Source organism: Lottia gigantea (genome assembly GCF_000327385.1).
Source record: "Lottia gigantea unplaced genomic scaffold LOTGIsca_54, whole genome shotgun sequence".
Lineage (NCBI taxonomy): Eukaryota > Metazoa > Mollusca > Gastropoda > Lottiidae > Lottia > Lottia gigantea.
In genome coordinates, this window is record NW_008709848.1 from 587,809 (window position 1) to 611,431 (window position 23,623).

Sequence of the window (23,623 nt, forward strand, 5' to 3'; positions counted from 1 at the left end):
TTTGTTTTCCCTTTTGGGGGGTTTTTAAAAGGGAAAGGGTTCCCCCCCCCCCCCCCCCCCCCCCCATCCTGTCCAGAACAATCACACTGTAAGTAGACAGAATTCCATATTCAGAACAATTTTCGGGGCTTAAAAAATTCTCGAGTTTAGAGACGCCGACAAATGCCCCAAAATAGTCCCTATATTGCAGTCACGATATAACACATCCGCCAAAAATGTATATACTAGTTGGACGGTGCGTCAGCATGTTTCGTACTAAGACAGAAGTATAAACAATACATTCGTTGATGGTTTTTTTTTTATTTTCTAAATTCCAGCGAGCTTACAAGTACATATCATATCACAGCTATACCCAAACTGGTGGTCATTAGAGCGAATGGAGAGGTCATCACTCTTAGAGGACGAAAAGATGTCCAAGATAAGGGAACTTCGTGTTTCCGCTCTTGGCTGAATAATTCTATTCCTAAAGACTATCAGAATCAGAATAATTCCACTACAGTAGACGCCAACAAAGGAGAAGAATCTGTCGAAGAACAAGGGGGAATAAATCCAGACATGCTCGCACTAAAACAAGATTTTCTAGAAAATGCAGACAATTTGGATGACATACAAGGTGAAGTTTTGGCACAATTCATCGATGCAACGATTTTTCCACAAGAACAATCTTCGAGCAATGTTAGTTTTGATGCAGAGCAACCAATCTATGTGGGAACTTCAAACGATAGTTCCCAGGATCATGCAAGGGAAATAACTTCATCTGATCAGCGATGGGAGACAATCGAGGAACAAAGAACGACAACTCTGTCAGAAAGAAATGACAGGGCTATATCAACAATACCAGAAGAGGTTGAATGAATATTATCTAATGACATACATGATTGTAAAAAGTTGAAATTACATGTAATACAATTTGATTTATATTAGGATCATAAAAAAGTGAAAAATTCACAGAAAATTTTATTAAACAAGATCCCTGATAGCCTAAGTTATACCCCAAACTCTGATCAATTTGTTTGGTCAAGGATTTAGTCTGCAAAAGAGATTCAGCACATGTTCCACCTGTCTTATCAATGAAATGAAATTAATGGAGTTTTACGTCTTACTTTTCTTCTTATAAATCAAAATATCTATTTACTTGCAGGCATTGATATCAAAATCTTCAGTAATATAATCATGCTGTTGCTTCATTTAGGAATCTGTTTGAATTTAAAGGGATAGTAAAGAGGCTTACTAACTTAGTATCCGGGAAATAAGGCCCTTCACGATTAAATACATGACGACATTAAACACTTAGTTTAAGATGATTGGAATGGTGCAAATTCATGCCATCAGTGTCCCCAGTACCCACATATTTGTTTTTTTTTTTTTAAAAACCTCTTTACAATCCCTTTGAGATTCCATATTGAAGGTAACGCAATTCTTAGTCAACTCACATCAATAACAGACAAAGCTAAAATTAAATGCAATGACCACTAATTTTTCTTAAAAATATACATTAGACATGTACATCAATAACATACTTAAGAAAGAAAAAAACGCAAGAAACAAAGTATCATTCATACTTCTAAAATATAATCCTTAATAGCCCCGTCACATTGGAAAGAACTCCTTAAAGAGCTGCTATGACGACGGAAAATAATCTCAGAGCCTAAGATTGCAATGTGGTGTAATGGGGCTATAAACTTAAAAACACAACTTAAGGGATATAGCTCTCTGATTAAATCTCCTCACTTCTGCTGTTAACAGAAATTTGTTCCTACTTAAAGGGATTGTAACAAGATTTTCAAAAAAATTCTATGTGTATCGTGGATACTGATAGCATCAATTTGCACCATTCCAATTGTCAGTCAGACGTCTGTGGTTCCTGCAATTCCACTTAAACTAGGTGCTTGACCCAGAGGGGTCTTATTGAAAATTGGAATGTCGCAAATTGATGCTATCAGTGTCCTCGATACACATAAAATAGAAAACTCCTTTAACAATCCCTTTAAGTGTAAACTTTCTCTGAAACATGGGAGGAAATAATTAGAAGACCATATCCCATTAAAAAACAAACATTAAATTGTGACTACTGATCAAGGCATACAGTAAAGTTAACAAAACAATAGTATAGGTTTTGACTAGGGCTACCATTTATAGTTAAATTTCATCTTCAACATATATTTCATCCTGATCTGGGAGGTATCATAGACAATGTATTCATTGTATAATAAACTGGAACGTCCAATAGAAGCATCTTTACCTTGACCCATTGGAATCTTACAGCCATCATCAGTGACGAAAGCTCCTGCCTCATCTGGCGCCGTCATACCACATCCTTTTGTGGAATGTTTGCCTTTAGGTAGAGAGTGGATAAATTTGCTACCCAGAAGATCATAGGTGTTTCCTAATGCTACTTCACAAAGTAACATGTAAGCAACATTATCGACCTGTGTTGTGCGACAATAGTTGGCACTTTTTGATACCATATCTGCAAAGTAGACACCCTTACCAAACATGTACCCTGTGACCGGGGCTTCAGGGGGAGCAATACGCAACCCTTGTGATAAAATACCAGCGTAATTTGTTGTTCTGGAACCATGCCACAGAAGTTGTCGATTGTGCAAATCTTGAAAGGGTTGATATTTTTCTTCTTCTCCCTCTCGATCAATTTCAAAGATGTCTAAAACTTCAAGACCATATTGGTTGTGTGTGGTTGCATGGGTGTTTTTCACGTATTTTGACAGGCGTTTATACATTTCTGATTTTTTCTCCATGGGCTCCATCTTGCATTTCAATTGTTTATAATGAACATCAATAGGATTGGCCCCTGTATCACCACTTTTCAACAAGTTATAAGCAACTTCTATCTCCAGTAGACTGTCCAACATCTCTGTTTTTGTTTTAATTATCTCTGGATCATCCAACAAAGGTGGTTTCTTCATTCCGAAATCATGAGGAATCAAGGTGTAAAATCTGTTAGAAGCATCAAGAAACAGGCTCTGAGACCCTTTTTTCTCAATCAATCCATTTAATTCAGTTAAAACAGAATAAGCTTGCTCAATCTGTCGTTTTGATAATTTTCCAAGAGGCATCTTCTTCATGTCAATTTCATATTCAATCATCGCTTTTTTCATCTGATCAATATCAAAAATGGCACAGACGACATCCTGGACAGGTTTTGGTAATTTGGAGCCTTCACGTGAAGAATCAAGACTTTGAATTTTTTCATCTTCTTGCCCATAATCTATTTCTAAAGGATAGAATTTATTTGGATGTTTGACGAAAGAATCTCTATCCTCCCATGAGTTGCCAGTTTTTTCTAAATACAAGTCTCTGAAAGCAATGATAGCATTTTCTTTCTTTGACATCTTTTCGATCTTATTACCTCCAATATTAGTTCCAACTCGTCCCCAAGATCGGAAAAGATACCATTGCTTATTGTTATCCTTCTCTAAAGCTTGCAGTTTATAAAAAGAGTTAGTACCCTTCACAATATCAACAAGACCTAAAACAACACTCAAAATGCCCTTTTTATCATCTTGAATAACATGAGCTACATCCTCCAGCTCTGAGTCTGGATCTACTGCAGCACCACCCTTCACAGTCATTTTTTTCTTTGTAGGGACATCCTTCTTATACCTCATTTCTTCCATCTCACTCATTCCACTCTTATACATTTTCCTCTTAACCACCTTTGGTTTGATGTCTCCAATACGAGTTTGTGGGTCTGAACCCCACGATGATAAAGCATGTTTGAGAATATTTGCAACAACAGTGTCAGATTTCAAATTATCTAAAAATTCTTCATCAACAACATGAACATCAGCTTTCTCTGCCTCTTTCACATTCTTAGATTTCTTAGCAACGTCTGTTTTAGTAGAAATACATGCAGCGATGGTATTGTCAATTTTAGACACCACAGTGCCTCCTAAATTTGCAATTTCTTTTGTCAAAACTGCTTTTGATTTCTTTGTTTTGCCAATGATGGCAAATTTCATTTGATCTAGCGGCTTATCATTTGAAACTGCCCCATCAACAGAATCCATGGCAGTTTCGAGAGAAGAAACATGAATGGTAGGAAACACACGAATGTTTGCTTTATATTTGTATTTCTTTAAAAACTCCACATCATGAAACTCTGGCGGGATTTTAAATGCTCGACGTTTTGGATTTCTTACAATATTCATACACTTAGTCCATCCAGTCATGTTACCAGCACATTTGTATCCTTCTGGGGTGTAGAAGAAAGCGCCATCTTTACACTCGCTACATGGCTCCAGAGCTCCAAATACAAGAGCATCTGACATGGCATCTAATAGTTTACTTTCACCAACAGGAACATGCTGTTTGTTCAATTCCAACAACAACTTCATCGCCTGGTTGTTGACATTCTTTTGTAATAAATCGCGATATTTCCACACTTCAGCGCTTTGAGTCCGCAGCAGTTTTTCTTCATCAGTTTCCTCCACCTTAACCTTTTTAGAGGACCCAGCTGCGCCATCTGCTTTCCTCTTTTTTCCAGACTTTGGAGCCAGTTTCTTATGCAGTTCTTCTTGATCTGGTTTTTTTAATCGTCTCAAACCAGGTAAAAGTTTGACATCAAAGTTGAAGTTAAGTTCATCTCTGTTCTGTACAAAACAATCAACATGATACCATTTGTCTACTGCACCATATTTAGGATCATCAACTTCCTTGCATGAAATACGAACTTCACCTTGATCAATCTTGGTCCTACATGATTGACATTGACTGCGATTGGATTTGGCATATTCAGTGCGAAATGATAAAAGATCGTGTTCTTCAATCTTGCCATCTACATCATCTGTGGCAGTAGTTTCTCCTGATATCCTACTTTTCAGCTTCTGCTGGTCTTCCCAACGGAGTGTATGGTATCCATGAATATCATCAACTTGCTCCACATCACCAGCTCGTCTCCAGAAGCAAGAATAGTGAAACCAGTTAGGAACCTGAAATAGAAACGGAAAATTAGACTAAAATGATGAATGAATGGAACAGAACAGAACTAAATTTGGGCAAGATATATTTTGTAGGCTATGGACAGTCTATTTTGTTCAGATAGATCCCCATAAAACAGGGCTTAGATTTTATGATCACACTACAAATCACAACTTTACAATAGCTATCATATCAGAGGCTGGAATAGAGGCAAATGTTTCGGACTACTAGTTTTATCAGATTGCGCAAGTGAATGAAATTCATCAGCCATCTTTCCCAAAAGACAACCACAACATTTTCATCTGACTTTTTATACGACAAAAGTTATATGACAAACCTTTCCATCAAAATGAGGAGATTGCACCATGACTGCTAAACGCAGAGAATCTTTGCCTATTTTTGTTTTGCATGCTTTACAGCTAGATCGGTCGCTTTTAGCGTACTCAGCCTTAAACGGGCATGTACTAGAATCCGACATCTTGACTAACGCGGGAGATTTCGTACATATTTGGATTAAAAACACTAATAAGTAATAGCCTAGATCTAATCTGATCCGAAACATATAAGAAAGAAAATGACATCTTCTGCAAAATTAGTATATTGAAAATGGAAATATGGATCTCCATCTAAGATTTGAAATTTCGACTGCTGATCTATTATACGAATATAAAATTTAGTATAAATTTGTACGTATTTCTAGTCACACCCACTTTTATAACGTCACTTCCGTAAACAATCCTCACACGTGTGTTCAGATATTGACATTTGATAAAACAACTCATAAAAAGCGATCAACTTATTGAAATTGTCCATCCCAACCTGCCAAGATGCCAAAAGAAAGAGTGGCAAAGAAATCAAGACAGCATACACAAGCTACAAAGCAAGGTGGGTGACTGGCCAAGAGTGCAAATGATCATTGACATTGTCATTTTCATAACATTTCATAAATAAACAGATTTGTACTTAATTCAAGTGTATTTATTTTATTATCATTCGTTTTATTGTTATTCTAGCTCTTGAATATCATTTTCATCCAAGCATAGTGCCCACAAGGACAATAACTCAAGCTCAAAGAAAGAGCAAAGAGTTGTAAATGATATGTTATCTGAAATTGCTTGTGAAGCATCACTCTTATGTTACACTAAGCCCACTCCAATATGATTAAACTGTTTTGCCTCTGCTGTGGTCAACTTCTATCTCTATCTATTTTTAGGGATAAATTTTAACAAGTCATTTGGTCAACATATTTTGAAAAATCCACTAATAGTAAACAGTATGATTGACAAGGTTTGTATCTTCCTAATAAATTATTCTGAAAGATCTCTAAATCTATTGATATTCATTGGTGTAGGTAGAGGATTAAGGAATATGAGTTATTGCATTCAACATTCAATTAAGCAAAAGAGAATGCTAAACTGTAAGGAACAAGAACAAAAATTGAAACATGTTTTGAGCAATTCATGACTCTTCCAATGAAAAATTTCCCATCCATAATTTATTCTGGTTCTAGTTTCTCAGTAGACTGTCTGTTAAATGTTAACTTATAATCTGTAACAATTCCAGGCTGGTTTAAGGGCTACTGATGTAGTTTTAGAAGTTGGACCTGGTACTGGTAACATGACAGTTAAATTGTTAGAAAAAGTAAAAAAGGTAAGACTGGATGAATACATATGAATATAGGCAAGAAATGAATAGTCAAATGAATTTTTAAATAAATGAATAAATAAATGAATAAAGAAATATGGTTACTAAATATGTTTGTCTGAATCTAAATTAGAATCATAGTCTGATTTGGTTGAATTACTGCTTTTAGTTATTGACTTCATTTTGTACTATTTGATTTCTGGATTGGGTGTATCATTTGGAAGAACCAATAAAAGATCATATTGACAGACTCAGAATGGAACCTTTGTCTATTATTTTTAGGTTATAGCATGTGAAGTGGACCCTAGGTTGGCTGCTGAATTACATAAAAGAGTCCAGGGAACGTAAGTCATGTAGTAAATAATAGTTATCAATCCAGATAATCCAATATTAAATGTCAAGATATTAATGAAAATAAAACTGCTGAGCACTATATTAATACTATGAAACAATCTGATGGAAAGAGTTTTAAAAAATGTGCCTGATCAATTTCCATTTCAGACCATTAGCCAGTAAACTACAGTTAATAGTGGGAGATGTTTTGAAAACACCATTACCTTTTTTTGATGTCTGTGTGGCTAATCTTCCATATCAGGTTAGTGACAAATTTACATCTTGTTTTTAATAGAAACCAATTATTACTGTAATAGTGTCAGTATGAAAAAATGAAGGAGTAACCAATGCAAAAGATATTACTTTTATGCTAAATCATTAAGCAAATTGATGACTTGTATATTATTATTGGGGGATTTTTTGATTGTTTACTATTTCTTTATTTTGTAGATTTCCTCTCCATTTGTATTTAAATTATTGTTACACAGACCTTTCTTCAGGTGAGAGATTATCTCCAAGTCCAAGGTTTTTTTTCATATTGTGAATAAGTCTTGTAGATTTAATAGTTATAAAATACTTAGGAAATGAGAGATCAAACCATTTTAACTTTGATGTTGGTTTTACTTACGTTTTTAGGGTTATTAAGTGTGTCAAGAGGTCTATTACCAATTTATTAGAAATCTAAATTACTTGAGACAAATATACCTTTGTCACATCTAGCACTTGCAACAGTTGGTTCTCCTGATCTCTCAACTGTTTATCATTTCAATAACGATAATTTAGGCTATGTCTTCTAACACTTCAGAAGTCATATTTTCATGGTCTTTCCTTTTGAAATTACAATTGATTAATTTGATTATAGATGTGCAGTGTTGATGTTTCAACAAGAATTTGCTGAGAGGTTGGTTGCTAAACCAGGAGAGAAATTATACTGTAGATTATCTATGAACACACAGTTATTATCTAGAGTCAGCCATTTAATGAAGGTAGATAGTTCAAACTTTCCTTATACTCTTTCTTTCCCTCTTGTTTTAGAATTTTTATGAGAGAATTTTGTACTTGATTTTCCAATCTCAAAAGAATTTCCAATACCATATTTCAATATTTAACTCCTCAAAAATTGTTGGAACAGGTAGGACTATGTACTATGGAGCAAAACCATTGCAATATCATCGAATGGGGACTAAGTTGGTTAAAGTAAATTAGAGCTTTTTGAGTGTAAAGAACCTTATTTATTTTGTAGGTTGGTAAGAATAATTTTCGACCTCCACCGAAAGTAGAGTCCAGTGTAGTCAGAATAGAGCCTCGAAATCCTCCACCTCCCGTCAATTTTCAGGTAGGTTCAATGTTTTATTTATCATATTTATACTACTTTGATATAAAAATGTATTAAATCATGGGAGTTCTAACCGTTTCACATTAGCTTGCTTACATCCACAGGTGCTGAGGTCCAGGGTTTGACTACTGGGAAAACGATCTTAGCACTAGGATGTCCTAGAATCAATGTTAGAAGATAAGAACCTAAGACATCCCAGCGCTTAGATCATTTCGAGAATACTTGGCCTGGTATTCTACAAACAATAAAATACAGAATATTATGATATTTAAATGTGCCACTGAATATATTATAATATTTTCGTCTTATTTTTAGGAGTGGGATGGTTTAATCAGAATTTGTTTCTCCAGAAAAAATAAAACAATAGGAGCCTCTTTTAGGTGAGTTAAGTATTGACTTCTATACCTATATCTTATGCTGTTAAATTAACATGTTGCAGTTTTGATATTTTTGAATTTGATTATCAAAACATAGTAAATCAAATAACTGGTATAAAACTCAAGTCTCCAATTGTTTTTTTAATCCAATTGAATTTTTTTTTTCCTAATAGATTTACCAAGATTTTAGGGTTATTAGAAAAGAATTATAAAATACACTGTTCTCTACATAATAAGGTATATGTTTTTTTTCTTTACACAGTTGATTGCATTTAATAGTAGAAAAAAATAACAGAAAATATTTGATGCAAAATTATATAAAGGGCACACAAGCAAAACACCAAGTTTATATGAATAGAAAATAAGCGTTGCTGCTTATGTATACTATTATACTTATGCTATTAAACAAAAACTTGCTTTTTTTCAGCAGGTGCTCTAAGTAAACAAATATCTTATATTATAATGTCATAATGTAAGATTTCCTTATATTATAATGGATATCGGAAATGTACTTAGTCACTAACTGTCATATACTTCTTATAGACAATACCAGAAAACTTTGATATAAAAGAGAAAGTCAATGAAATGATTGAGGCTAGTGGGTTTGAGAAGAAAAGAGCCAGATTTATGGATATTGACGAATTTTTACAGTAAGTTGATGTACTCTGAGAAATTATGATAATGATATATATTTACAGCTCTTGGATTTTTTGTTTAATTTGCTGCTATAAATTATTAAGAAATTATTTGATTGTCTTTATTAAGATTTTGTCTCATTTCATTTCAGGTTAATGAATATGTTCAACAAAGAAGGCTTTCATTTTGCTTAGAGACTGGATTGATCTGAAATATAGACTTGATTGTTCTTCATTGAATATGTTACTGTCACCGACAATTGATGTAGTCTAATGATGTAGTCTACGTTGTCAATTAATGGACAATGGTTCAATGTATTTTGTTGTTATTTTGTTTTTGTATATAAATTAATCTGTGGAATGTGGAAAGCATTCTGAAGTCTGTTCCAACTTGTTTTTTTTTGAATGTCTAGTTGATTCTATGAATCCCGAATGTGCAGGATTACCTGTAGAGTGGGCTCCAAAAGGCATAAATTTTGTAGTGGAGCCAATCAATGTTGTTTGCATTTATAGATCTAAGCACCTCAATTAGGCCATTCATGTGGTTGAAAAGAGTAATAAGGCAGAATATAGTAGTATTATAAATAGTTTAATTTATCTGTATATTTATAGGTATAGATACATTATTATATTATAATAAAGACTTTTAGAAATACAATCAACATATAACACAGACTTAATAAATCATTTAACAATATTACACATTCACGAAATGCTTCATAGACATCGTGAACAAGAACCTTTCCTGATAAAGTTTCCTTTAATGTATCTTCGAACAAAGATTTTCTTTCACAACAGCTGATATATAAAACAAAACAGCTTTGCTCTGGGTAGAATAAATGAAAGGAAGTCATTCAATCCAGACCTATATTGTGTTCATACAATAGATTATTTGTATCTGTTTTGAACAATATTCAGATATTCATATCTTGGACTATCAATTAATATTAATTTGTATCTCATTGACAGTCATTAAAAAATCATTCAATTATTATTAAAGGGAGATAAATGTACACAACGTATAAATTTTTATAATGGATACTGTACAATTCTCTCTGTCCATAGATACAATAGGGAATTTATTATAAAATACACTATATGATATATTATAAATCTTACTGTCCTTAGATACAAATTAGTATAATGCATATTATATATACATCTTAAAGAAACAATAAAATTGTACATAGTTTACATGTATCATTTATCATCATACATAGATTCCTCAGATAATATTCTTGTGTATTATAAATATACATTTTCTTATCAATTGATATATTTATGTATGGTCGAAAAAAAAACCTGGAAAAATGTTTTCTTTTTAAATTGATATAGAAATTTTTGACATTGATTCCAATATAGCAGAATGAGCCTTAATTAATAATTTGTATGTTTGCCATGGTTTGAATTGAATTAACATTTTTCATTTGCAGAAAAGACCTAAAAAATAACAGACAATATTGCAGTTGTAATCAAAATTGGCCTGATAGATATACATGTATTCATATAAGCAAAAATGTGTCATAAATAGAGGCGTATATAATCTATTTGCATAGTTAAATCACGATTAGATTTGGAGGAAGGGTTGGTAAGTAAATAACCTCTTTTTTTTTTTGTTCATTATGGCAGATAATATCTAAGCATATATATTCATAATTCATATCTCTATATTCATTTTATATCGTCTTATATCACCAAAATACACATATATATCTCTATAATATATTTTGTACAGGTCAATATCTCCAATATTTCGCATTGTCATAATAATCATATATATCACCAATAAAATCTCTAATAAACATATATATATTTATACAATAATATTTAATATCGTACAAAATTTTTGTATTTGAAAATAATTACTATATTTACAGAGTATTTTAATTTGGGTGAACACTATTTATCTGTCACTTTTTAATATCTGTCAATTCAGTTATGTAATTAATACAGCTCTATTGTGAAAGCCTGCCATTTTCAGTTGTAAAATTTATGCTAGAATTTCTAAGATGTACAAGAATAATATTTATAAGTTTCATTGAATTTTACTATATGAATCATATAATAGAAGATTTTCGGAAGTTAGTCCTATTTTTATGTATTACTCTATAAATGATCTATCTAACAATAATAATGGAATAATGTGTTGACCAATTCAAACAATACTTTATCAATAAAAAAGAAATTTGTTTTTTGGTCTATAATCAGTGAAAGGAAACATCTATAGCTTTAAATATATTTTGTACATTTGGTATATAGGCTTAGTACATAATATAAAAAATCCTACACTTATAATAAAAACAGATCAAACACGAAATATAACAAAATAACAATCCACAACAATCAATGACTAGATGACAAAAAAAAAACAAATGAAATTAAATATAACTTTATGAAAAAAAACAACAATGAACTAAAGAAATTTAAAATAAATCTTGAAATGTATTGCTTTATTGAAACAATGTATAAGTTTAAAAATCTTCGAGTAAGGTGCCATTTCAATTACCTTTTTTGTTAACAATATTTATAGTTATAAGTGAAGCATGCCTGAAGCTAGATTCTCATAATTAAAAGTGATACAGGCAATGAATATAAAGTTCTATCAGCATGTATAACAGACAAATATAAGTGGATTAAGCTTTATTTAAAAATATAAGTTAATGCCATTTTAATATATATATGATCTTAAATATGATTACAAGTATAGAGTTATTACAGTCTTCATTTAGTATATTATACTGTCATTTAACTTTGTAGGTTACTAGTGTCACTGACAACACTTGGCCCACTCTTCAAATCACAGACTGTGAAATCAGTAGTTTTCTTTCATACTAAGTGTTAGTATACCATGACACAATCACTTTGCAGATAGCAATATATCTTGCTTCCAAAATAAGTAAGGCCTATACCCTCTGACAGCAGCTTCAACATTTGAAACAGGTTGGGATTGACTGTTTTATCAGCTACTCTTTCATTCAGATGTCACATTCATATTTCCCACAGTTCATTCTAGTGATAATGCTGTTCATACAATCATGTCAAATCAGTTGAGCTGAATGGACTTCATGGATTATTCAATTCAATTGCATAACTTCATAACAACAGGGAACTGTTCTACGATGTATTATCAGCTATAAAATCACCACATTTCATTTTTCAAGACAATTCAAAAATATGTTCCATGGATGATAAGTGATAGAGGACAGATTTGATTGGATGAAATGGACAGTATAACATAACTCTATTGGATGATTTCACACTATGTTATAATGATTTTGATTGGTTCAATCCAGAACATGAAATATAAGCTCCATAACAATTGGTCCATCCTGATTTTGAGAAGCAGCTCCATGAATAACAGGAATCAAAGCGCTATCTAGGTCATTCATGTAAAAATCTGGTAATTTTTCGTTGTTTCCGCCAATTTCATATCCGACCTAAAATTCCAAAAGAAAATATTATGTTCAAAAGATCTTTTCTCAAAGTAACTAGTTGAACTTTAGCCTTACTACTTTCCCTTGGTGATGTCAAGAAGTCACGATGACAAGAAGTCATGAATAGATAGTTGACTCATAAACTTCCTATCTGCAATCTGACATTCTCTACAGTTAAATAAAAAATATACCATAGGAAAGGACAAAATGTTTTCGATTTACAGATCACATCATTATTGTAATAATAATGATTAACTCTTTATTTTACATTGGTCCAAACAAAGAATTCTCAAGAGGGATATACAAGCTTCAAGTGTTTCCTATGCACCTTAATCTAGAAATCATTTCAATACTTACACTTTCTGAATCTAATCTAACTCTCAACCCGAGTTTAGTTAACGAGGCCTCTTTCAACCTGTCTAAATGTGGTGTCATGGCGATACAGAATGATGAGGCTAACATTTCACCCAGACGACTAAGATCTACTGGTTCCCATCGTGATCCTGTATCTTCATTCTGTATAAAGAAGACCTCAGTCCAGCGTATTGATCTGTTTTCACCAACATAATCTGTAGCTTTATGAACTCGTATACTCTCAACTGAACTCATCGACATTCCATCTATTGGACTCTTTACTCTGAATTAAGAAAAACTACTTTTGAAAAATAGGAACTATCATAGATGTTGCTTAGTAAATAATGTGATAGGGTCTCTTGTGTATGTCTATTATCATAGATGAAATCTAATTATTTAAAACTGTTACCAACTTCTGAATAATATCTAGCTAATGAATCCTTGAACCTCTCTTAGATATGAAACCCATAGTTCAAAAGTGTAAATAACATTAGAAACGTACCCCATATTGACAATTCTATCCTCTTCTACCCACTGTATACAGATCAGTTCCTCAGGCTGGGGTGATGTCATAGAACCACATGCTATAGTATAGTCTAACATATTCTTTATAGCTTCTTTTAAAGCGTTCATAGACTCTAGTGTTATCTGTACCATCAATCCATCCTCTACTATACTAGACTTGGCTGTCAATCCTGAACTGGGTTTTAATGCTCCATTAAATACCACAAAACTAGCTCCAGTAACTTCAAATTAAAGAATACATTCATCAGATCATGCAAATATCAAGAATGATGCTTATGAATGAAAGGTACAATTTTGCTGTTGATGAATACAAATCAAAGACACAGAGTTTTAACTTATGTCTTAAAAGATAAACTTTCTTGGAACTCTGTAATTATGTATTTTCTTATGATTATCTATAATATAAAATCACAGAAAGTCAACAGAAAAATGCTGATATATGTTATTTTTACAAAAGGTTTTGTCACGTTTTACTTCTCCACAATCCAGTTGGTAATAATTCATTTAAACAAGTATACCTTTTCTAACTTTATTCTGTATATTGATAGCTTGCGTCTGATAATTGCCCTCTTCTGATTGGATACAAACTAGATGAGAATCAGCTTCAGTTGAGAAACTGGCTCCAAGAGCCATGACATGTTCATTACTGTTGTTGACTACCTTCATCAGCTACAAATACAAGTTTTATACAGATTGATAAAGACCATAATATCGCCATAACTTATGGTCTAGTATGTAGAATATAGCTTAGCACCTTAAGGTATGAATCATAGACTCAAACTGTCTTACTGTACACCGAATGATTCGGTATATAAGCTCTATTGTTCATCTCGATCATCTACAAGAGCATTTATTTAGAAACTAGCTTCTAAGTTATAACATGATTCTTTTCAAATTAGTTGCAAATGATAACACCACCTTATATTTTGTAGAACTCATTGTCACACAGTGAAATAGTTCAGTCAGTAGGGAGTTGGATTGAGTCTACTAGTTAGTTTGATTCCCCCTCCCAGCAAAATTGGGATGCCACATCCAGTGCTTCAGAAAGTCGTCCCATTGTCAGTTTTGAACCCCATCACCAATATACTTACATCATCATATCTATTCCTAGGGAAACTGATAACTGTTTTCTTATCTTCCATATGTATAAATACACCACGATTCTGGGGTAACATATATTGATAGTTTCTGAAATCTGCCAGTAGATTCATAATAGTATGACCAATTTCAAAGAATACTGGTTTTCTATTTCTTATACTCACTAGCGGACATGGATAATCTGAAATTAATTAGAATAAAATATAAAATCAATAATGTCTTCATTCCCAGGTTGTTAAAATATACAAAAAAACTACCTAATAAGCAGTGGTTGTATCAAGATTAAAATGATGTTCTTTGTTTTTAAGAAAATTTTCAGTCAATATTGACTCAATCATCAATTAATTTTTCAGTCTTGTAGTGCAAATATTGGGAAATAAATTGGCCTTTAGCTCATATAAAGAGTGAGATCCTTATGAAAAAAATCCTTCATTTATGACTGATATACTTCCTCATATGAAAACTTCATTAGCTGCGACCAATGTATTACCAGAATGTGATTTTAGATTTGGCTTTTCGTTTTGTAGTTTGGATTGTTAGTATTTTGATTTTTTATTGTTAGCACAGAATCAAACAGTAACTTGAGTCATCTATTAAATAAATCAAACTTACATCTAAATTCTGCTCCGAGTCGTAACAACAATCTAAGAGGGAAGACTTTAGCCCATGGTGTCTCCCATTTCTGTAATAATATACCTATTAAATACGGTGGTTCTGGTAGAATTAGTTTCTGAAGACATTGGAATGTTGGTGTGATATACAGAAATCCACCATGCTCTCGATTTCCCAGAAAATTCTGATTAAATATTGAATAACCTAGGTCATTTATCACATTTCCTGAAATCAATAGAAGTATCATTAAAGATATCATGATTTTATCCTTAAGAAACATTTAGGGGAAGAAATCACATTATTGATTTGTTGAAACGTTGGTAATAAGCAAGGAGTAAAATAAAACAAAAGGCCATTGATCTGCTTGATTTTCTTCCAGCATTTGCCATACTTGTTGAAAAAATTTGGCTACCATTGATCAAATATGAAAGCCAGTAAGACACACTGAAAGTTTTATCTAGACCTCAGACTCTGAACAATTTAATAAAATAAAACAAACTATACCTTTACTGGCTTCCTCATAAATATTACTATACTGCATGAAGATATCTCTAGGGGGAGATAACTCATCCTCTACTACCTCCAGTAATATAATTATTTCATTCTGTCCTACAGTACACATACCACGAGATGTAAAACACCACACAGATCGTTTCACACAACAATCCACTGTAAATATATATACAAAGTATTAATAACTGTTATCAGAAACCACTCTCTTCAAATATACAGGGTCAATTCCCTAAAATCAGCTCTAATAAATTCTAGAAATTAGGAAATCTGGTCATCATTATGTTAAATAGACCTATTGATTGTCATATGTCATAACCATACATTATATCCTTTCCTACTAACTTAATCTTTCCAAAACTATTGCATTTGTCATTCCAAGCTTAATCATAGCTATCTTTCGGTACAGGTATGTTTGGAATGAATACTTACGGTTTAACATCTTAACTAAAATAAAGAGATTTTTATTTACAGCAAATATCACAGGCTCAGACTCTTCATCTAGAAAATATAATAATATATCTATATTATTCTATAATTGGGGTTCAATATTAAATGGTTTACTAACAGTAGAGTTTAATTATTCAAATTCCAATCTACTTGAGCAATGACTTACTCCTATTCTGATTGGCTGTACTTCCTGCATCTAATTAATTGCGAAAGACTTTCAGACAGTTTACAATCAACTTGTTTAAATATGAAACTAATTCTTTACCTTTGATTTGTGGCATGTACATTACTGGATCTAAACTATCTTCAAATGTTCCCTCTATAACATAAATAATCATATAATCATATATATGTATAAACAATGTCAATTTCTTTGGTGATTTTTTAACATATTTAGATAGAATGAAAAAGATAAATAAACTGTATATTTGTTACACTATAACTAATAGTGGTTTACTATATGCCACTAAAGAAAAAAAAACATAACTAATTGAATTTTGTCCAATACAAACACATACCTGAAGTTCCCTCTATTTTGGTATAAAGGGGAGGTAAACCATCATCAGGTATCAAGTTTCGTTGATTATTGGTATTTCGGACGCGTCTGGTTTTAGGTGATGATTGCCCACCTGGAGTAAAATATAAAAAAAATAGTAATTATGAACTCAGCTCGGCAGATGAATTTGAATAAATGTCAATACTCCATGCATTAATACTATAACAATAATAGAATTGAGTATAAAAATTTCCTAATAAAACTTTTTTCTTGGCATCTATATCTCTGCAATTCAAGCACCAAGCATTTCTTTTTAAGCTTACTAGTTGAAAAAGATTTTCACTTTATCACACACTTTGCTTTCAATCCATTTCAAATGAAAGTTTTCCCATTCCAAGTTTTGCCTGAAAAGATTGGAGTAACTTACCTTGTTTTTCAACTTTTTTCTGTATTCTACCAGTCCGTCTAAACGGTAAAGATGTATCATTAGAACCATCCAACTCGGTAAGATCTCCTCCTGGTCGGATTCCATCACTGAACATTACTTGTTTTGGCTCGGCACTGCGTCTCTGAGTACCTGCAATCATTCAGAATAAATCAGTTATACTTTCATCAAAAGTGGTAAGTCATTAAGTTAGAAAAAGCTTACTATTTATAAACATCATTACCCTAATATTGAAGAATTAAATCCTTTTGCCCTCGATGATATCACCTATTTTATAATTGTCCTGACTAAAGAAAGATCATCCAGTGTGATTAATTACATGCATGAGGATTATTTTATGATCATTGATAAGATGTATCCAAGCAGTAAGCAGAAATAAGCATAGAAAAGAAGCTGGGGTTAGATTCAGAGAATTAGTCATTTTACAAGTAAAAGAAAATAATCTTAAGCAATCTATTTTGATGAGTACCAAGTTTTATCAATTTTCAACTAATGAAGTATCTTTGAAGTACACAGCTTGTATTTCACAGGACCTTAGTTTATTGTCTCATCAGAACAAACTTATTGGAAGGACAAGAGAGGTCCTGTTGAATAGCTATCACTAACAGACAAAGTTGCCAGAGAAAGTATTTGCCTCATAAATAAGTAGAAGATTCTATAAATATATGCGAATACTAATTAAAGATATGCAAATATATTCAAGAACTCACCATCACGTTTGAGAACTCCTGAAGGTACAAGAACAGTAGGGTTGGAGTTTGGAGGATTGAGTTGCTGTGATATAGGAACAGTTGAACAGTAGTCGCTAGGATTATTCGGATGCGGGTTGTATGAGTCTGATTTCTCCGCTAGATAGAAGCAAGCAAAGGTTAAAAAAATTAGCCATCACACTGAGAAAGCAGGAGAGGGTGGTTTGAAAAATGCATTGTCCTGAATGTAATGTTCGTCTGAATATTAGGACACTGCACATTCATGTTTTAGCAAGATCTTACTCAAAGTCAAAGTGAGACATTACCACAGTTAGGTTCTTGAGGCTTTACCAAATTCCACAATTATTCTTTTATATCTAGCTAATGTACTATGTGCTTGAGATGTATTTTAGATTGTGTTGACCATAAAGGATTAAGGGGCACCCATGCCTAGAGCATGTGAAATTCAAAGCCAGTGGTAAAAAGCAGAACAATTTAAGTCAGCCATTGCATGAAACTAGCAACATGCATTTCAAGTATCTGAGCAAATGATCAAATGTCTAAAACAGTTTTTACAAATAACTTATTATATTTGTTACACATGTGATATATAACATATCAATAAATAAAACCTTGGATCAAAATTTATCACAAGATAACTTAACACAGCCAATAATGAGAGATCTGTAGTGAATAAGCATAATCTGTTTTTGAATACCACAGTTTATGTTGGAAGAGTACATGCAGTGTATAAATGAAAGTGATAGTAACATTCCAAGATGTTGAGAAAAAATGTTGATGTTAATTCTTCTACAATCTAAACCAAATTTCATTTTCTATTAAGAGTGAAATATAATGAAAACAGAATAGAAGTATAAAATGAAAGTAAAGCTTACCTGCTTGTAAAATTTGATGACAAGATAAACAAACTCTTGCCTCTTTATTCTCCATATACACTAGTTTACTTTTCATACTACAGCACAGTGAACAGAATATCTGGAAAGAGTTAAAACCTGCTTTCAGCAAGGAAAGATGATCCATATCAAAATGAAACTCACCTACTGCCCTGTTCAAAATTATTATGCTTTATCCCCAATTTATTCATGGAACAACTGACAGATTAACTGATACAAAAGTCGCAAAAGTTATATCAGAGATCCTGATTTAATTGTATTTGACAATCAAGTTTTGCTAGTGGTCCTAATTTGTCTGTAATCTTCATGAATTCTTGAGAATAAACCATGTTTTGAACATCAACCTACAAAACCACAATTACTGGAGTTATAAATTCTTAAGTATATCATCAAAAGCCTACCTTTCCACAAGCCCTACAATGATGCCTTCTTTTAGTAAATGTAAATCTAGCTTGACATTGCATACAGTTCAGAGCTTCTGAATCAGGTAACCAATCAGGGGCCACCATTCCTAAACTGGTTTGTATAATGGGAACTGGATTCAGAGTTTCTGCTACATCTGACTGTTCTGGCTCTAGATTGAGCTCATCTGCTATGGCACCTTCTGTTTCTACTTCTTCTTCATTTGATTCAACTGTATCTTCTGAAAAAGTGATAGATAAATTTCCACTTTACTATCATTTTAGGCAAATTTTCAAATACTATTTTCTAAAATTAAAAGCAATTTTGCTTGTTTCAAAAGTAAGCTCATATCATTACCTTGTGGTGTTTCATTTTCTTCTGATTGTTCAGGATATGGGGTCAATACCCCTCTAGTTCGGCAAGGAACAATGCCAGGATCATCTGGATTAAATTCACCACGGGGAGGCAGATTTAAACTGGAAGGACGCTTAGATTTATTCATCTGTGGACTAGCATTGCCACCTGGTGACCATGAATGTGGTCGGGAGGCAGATGCCATTCCATTCGACGATGAAGCAACATCCAGGTTTCTTCGTAGAACAGGAAGATCTTCCAAGCCAGTCGTATTCTCACTGTTCTGAGAGAACCCTTGTCCACCTCTTTGCAATGAATTGACATTACTTGAGTTATTTTCAACATGATTTTGATATTCTGTGTGTTGGTCACTGTTAATAGAATCATTAACAACACTTGATGAACCAGAAGATGAAACATTGTTTTGATTTCCTTCTGGAGAACTGTCCACAACATGTGTCCCAGAAAATGGAGCTTCCAAATTCACCTTGGAGAGACCCAGTAAACTACTTGGACGTCCTCTCTTCACATGATTTGGCTCTTTTGGCCGTGCACCCTGTCCAATTCCAGCCTGATCATGATTTCTCATAATAACTGAATCCATAGACATCCCACTGTGATAGTCTGAATCTAAAGACACATCTGTTTTACCCGTCTTTTCCCTAGGCACACTCGGCATTTCCGACACAAATCCTGAGCTTGAAGCATGATCCTTAGATGCATGATTGATTGGCTCACAGCTTATATCATATTCACTCAATGAGATGGGCTCATTTATAATTTGTTCAATTTCTAAGCAGTCTCCATCTTGTGTCAGTGAAATATTAATATCTGACACAATTCCCTTTCTGTTATAATCCAGAGTGTTAGGTGATTTCTCTTGCACAAAATTAGGTCTTTCTAAACTGGAACATTCTGGAGAGTGTCCCACTGCTCCTTCCATACTAGAATAAACTTCATCTTTTGGGACAACATCAGGGCTGCTTCCAGCGTCTCGACAAGGACTTCCCTCTTTCTGATCATCAGAAAGTCCATTGGTTGCTTGCTGCAGTTCATCACTCAGGCTGGTTGGTGTTTTCTCCTTTACAATCATTGAAGACAAGGCTGGTTGATCATGTGATGAATAACTCAAACTTCTTGGACTGACCATTTCTGAGGGTAGACTTGATTTTTCAGCTTGAATTAGCTCAGAGCCTAAACTCTGTGACAACTGTGGTGTTTCTGCAGCCATCTGTTTAGCCAAATCATTTAAATAATCATCCATATCAGATGGAGTCACATCAGTGTCCTCCATTCCAAATCCAATAACTTTCGGAATATCCAATGAATCAATCTTTCCCTTCAACTCATTGCTGTGAAGAGATTCATTATCCACGGAGCACTGGCTATTTCCATTTTGATACACTTTAGTCAATTCTTTCGCAGTTTCTGATATTTGATGAACATTTTGATGTGAAGAATTTACCAAAGCTGGGATTGAATCTTTCTTCAAGTCACTTGTTTTGATTTGTTTTGAATTTAAAACACTTTCAACTACATCTACTTTCACTTCACCCGCATTGACCGTATCGTGACCTTCAACAATAATGTCAGATTTGGGATAAGGATAGGAAGAGAATTCCAGTTCACTGTTTGGAGAAAGAGCGTCTGTCTGAACAGCCGTTACTTGTGAAGCTAACAACCGACTTTTAGATTCATGTTTCACATCTCCATTTACCATCAATTTAAGAGAACTCTGACTTGATAGGGAAGAATTACCAACACTTGGTAATGAATAGGTATCTAAGCTAGGTAACCCAGAGTTACTTCCACTTTGTATGGAAGAGTTATCTACACTTTGCAATGAAGAGTCATCCACACTGGGTATAGAATTATATTCAATATTTCGAGTATGAATATGGTCATTTAAGACTGGGTGATGAGTACTGTATTCAATGTTTGTGACTATGATGTCATTCACTGGTCGATCAAAACCTTGCTCACTGTAGTCAACATTATCCAGTCCTAATTGCTCCAGTTTTTTAATAGGATTGATCTGATTGGTGGTATTGTAGTCCAATTTATCAGGCGACTGATGATAAGGGTCATCATAGTTCAAAATAATGTTAGTATTGTCATTAATGGAAGTGACGGAAGGTTTTCCAATTGGAACAGTCGATAACGTTTCCCATGGTTTATCTAGATGTGATTGAATATATTCTGCATACCCACTAGGCTTCGTCTCCCGTCCTGGTGTAATATCTTCTGCTGCTTTTTCTACAAAATGAAAAAATTCACTTCAGATGTAGCAGAAAACAGACTTAAAAATGTCTAACTTTATAAGTTTAAGATTAACAGCAGAAAAGAGCAGAGTAATTAAATCTGTAACTTCTTATAATGATTCATCATAATTCAAGCTATAATCATATCATTAACATCATATGTGATAACTGGCCGATAAGATGTATAAGCCAGGGGTAACTTGTGTTTCATTTCTAAAAACACACTTAAAGCCACTTTAATTTTGTTCATTTTTATCTTGCATCTTGTTAAGAGTTTTTGTCACTTGCTGCCAATGAATGTCAATAACTCGTACACTTGTACACATAACTGCTTATTCTTGATACACAAACAAAGTCAAAAGTGTATTCTTTTTTTCAAATATATATATCAGTGCTTGTAAAATTATCAATAAACAATCAACTCATAATTGTCAATTGTTTTAACAAATGAAAACAAGAAATAATTTGACATCTTTAACGTAAAATGTAACTTCTATTTAAGTTTACAAACTACTCGATGTTAATGATATTGTATTAACTTTATCATTGTATTCATTTTATTATCATTATCATCATTCTTTGTGAGACTCACAAATTTCTTACAATTTAAACTTTTAAACCTTGGTTTTTTTTTAATAATACATATAACAATTGACCAGAAGTTTAATTTTCTATTGTAAACATTGTAAACTAGGTCAAAACAAACAGTTATTTACACAGTGTGCCTTAATAATTCATTCTTTTTGATTCTTTTGTAAATAACCTTTCTTCATAAATTTTAGGAGAATATTTTTAATTATCTTCTCATTATGTGAAATGATGTATTATAAATTAGGTCAAAAGCCAAAAGTATATTGAATTGATATGAACTCTCTTTCAGTTTTTTATATAGTCCTAACCATTGCATAATGGCAATGACTATAGATTCAATTTTACAGTGTAAATGTAAGACAGTCAAACAGAAAATAAATTGATTTGACAGCTTAAGTATTGACATGCTGAATGACAGGACACTGACTGAACAGAAATCGAAAAACAAAAATTACAAATCAAATTCATACCTTCTTCTTCAAATTCATCTAAAACTTTATCTAAATCAACAAAATCCATTGGAAAAAAACAAAACTGAAATTAAAAAAATATTTATTTTATTTCAAACTAACAAACATAACTCAAAACATGCACATATTGTTCAGGCAGCTATAAAAAAAGATGGAAAGGGATTCAAATGAACAGCTTTTGTGTAAACTTTCCTGATTTCAGATATAATGGCAATGCCATGAAATGATTATGAAATCATTATCCCAAATACCAGTACCGGTACCATAAGCTTATACAACCTAGAATGGTATTTAGATTAGTTACATAATTATCAAGTTAAATCTTTCTATCCTTACAAGAAACACAGATTTCTGACAAAAGAGCTTCATGTACAAACTCTAAGGTACCGGTATATGTGAAATTGTGGTCCCTTACTTCAATAATTCTGGCATTTTGGCAGGCTTATGACACGTCTGAGTGGAACTCAACCTCTAGCACAAAATTGTATTGAAATACAACAAAATATATTCTTATGATTTATGGCTTGAGTCAATGAGTGTGAGTCATCAAGCATGTACCAACATTCCACCCTGTTCACCAACTTCCATCTATCATTGAAGACTTAACAGTTGAGTAAATGACAAATTGCAAAGATTCCATCAACTTCAAATATAATCAGGAATAACAATGATCAACAAGGAAGCCGGTAGAAAAATATTTCAGACCTACCTAAAAAACAAAAAGAAATATTCATTTATCCAAATTTACACCATTT

General features: G+C 32.8%; 5 protein-coding genes across 5 annotated transcripts in view; 2 read left to right on the forward strand and 3 right to left on the reverse strand.

Moving 5' to 3' along the window:
* The window catches only part of LOTGIDRAFT_78255 (hypothetical protein), a gene marked incomplete at both ends in the record, with an annotated part of 775 nt that extends 322 nt beyond the window's left edge, over positions 1 to 453 (forward strand). Inside the window, one exon of the mRNA XM_009062866.1 lies at positions 318 to 453. Within this exon, the coding sequence (XP_009061114.1) occupies positions 318 to 453 (136 nt within the window). The remainder of the gene's footprint in view (positions 1 to 317) is intronic.
* A 1,673-nt stretch (positions 454 to 2,126) lies between these two features.
* Positions 2,127 to 5,416, reverse strand: LOTGIDRAFT_206927 (hypothetical protein; the record flags this gene model as incomplete). Its single annotated transcript, XM_009062909.1, has 2 exons — positions 2,127 to 4,949; positions 5,276 to 5,416. The coding sequence occupies 2 exons, from the start codon at positions 5,414 to 5,416 to the stop codon at positions 2,127 to 2,129; spliced, it is 2,964 nt and encodes a 987-aa protein (XP_009061157.1).
* A 274-nt stretch (positions 5,417 to 5,690) lies between these two features.
* LOTGIDRAFT_193721 (hypothetical protein) lies at positions 5,691 to 11,219 on the forward strand. Its single transcript, XM_009062910.1, has 12 exons — positions 5,691 to 5,823; positions 6,152 to 6,225; positions 6,502 to 6,588; positions 6,865 to 6,926; positions 7,084 to 7,177; positions 7,366 to 7,415; positions 7,778 to 7,901; positions 8,159 to 8,251; positions 8,567 to 8,631; positions 8,802 to 8,865; positions 9,172 to 9,278; positions 9,416 to 11,219. Exons 1-12 carry the CDS (start codon positions 5,766 to 5,768, stop codon positions 9,456 to 9,458), a joined length of 921 nt encoding a protein of 306 aa, XP_009061158.1. The 5' UTR covers positions 5,691 to 5,765; the 3' UTR covers positions 9,459 to 11,219.
* Positions 11,220 to 12,209: 990 nt separating this feature from the next.
* Positions 12,210 to 19,413, reverse strand: LOTGIDRAFT_193725 (hypothetical protein). The gene is made up of 13 exons (XM_009062911.1): positions 19,192 to 19,413; positions 18,740 to 18,872; positions 17,898 to 18,035; positions 17,170 to 17,319; positions 16,765 to 16,875; positions 16,229 to 16,318; positions 15,791 to 15,955; positions 15,287 to 15,511; positions 14,668 to 14,855; positions 14,095 to 14,245; positions 13,554 to 13,797; positions 13,055 to 13,334; positions 12,210 to 12,700 (listed from the first exon to the last, which is right to left on the reverse strand). Exons 1-13 carry the CDS (start codon positions 19,297 to 19,299, stop codon positions 12,548 to 12,550), a joined length of 2,136 nt encoding a protein of 711 aa, XP_009061159.1. The 5' UTR covers positions 19,300 to 19,413; the 3' UTR covers positions 12,210 to 12,547.
* Positions 19,414 to 19,549: 136 nt separating this feature from the next.
* LOTGIDRAFT_165871 (hypothetical protein) lies at positions 19,550 to 23,300 on the reverse strand (the record flags this gene model as incomplete). The annotated part of the gene is made up of 4 exons (XM_009062912.1): positions 19,550 to 21,802; positions 22,869 to 22,932; positions 23,120 to 23,147; positions 23,284 to 23,300. Coding segments are annotated over 4 exons (2,362 nt in total), but the record flags the coding sequence as incomplete, so codon positions are not given.
* Between the last annotated feature and the right edge of the window lie 323 nt (positions 23,301 to 23,623).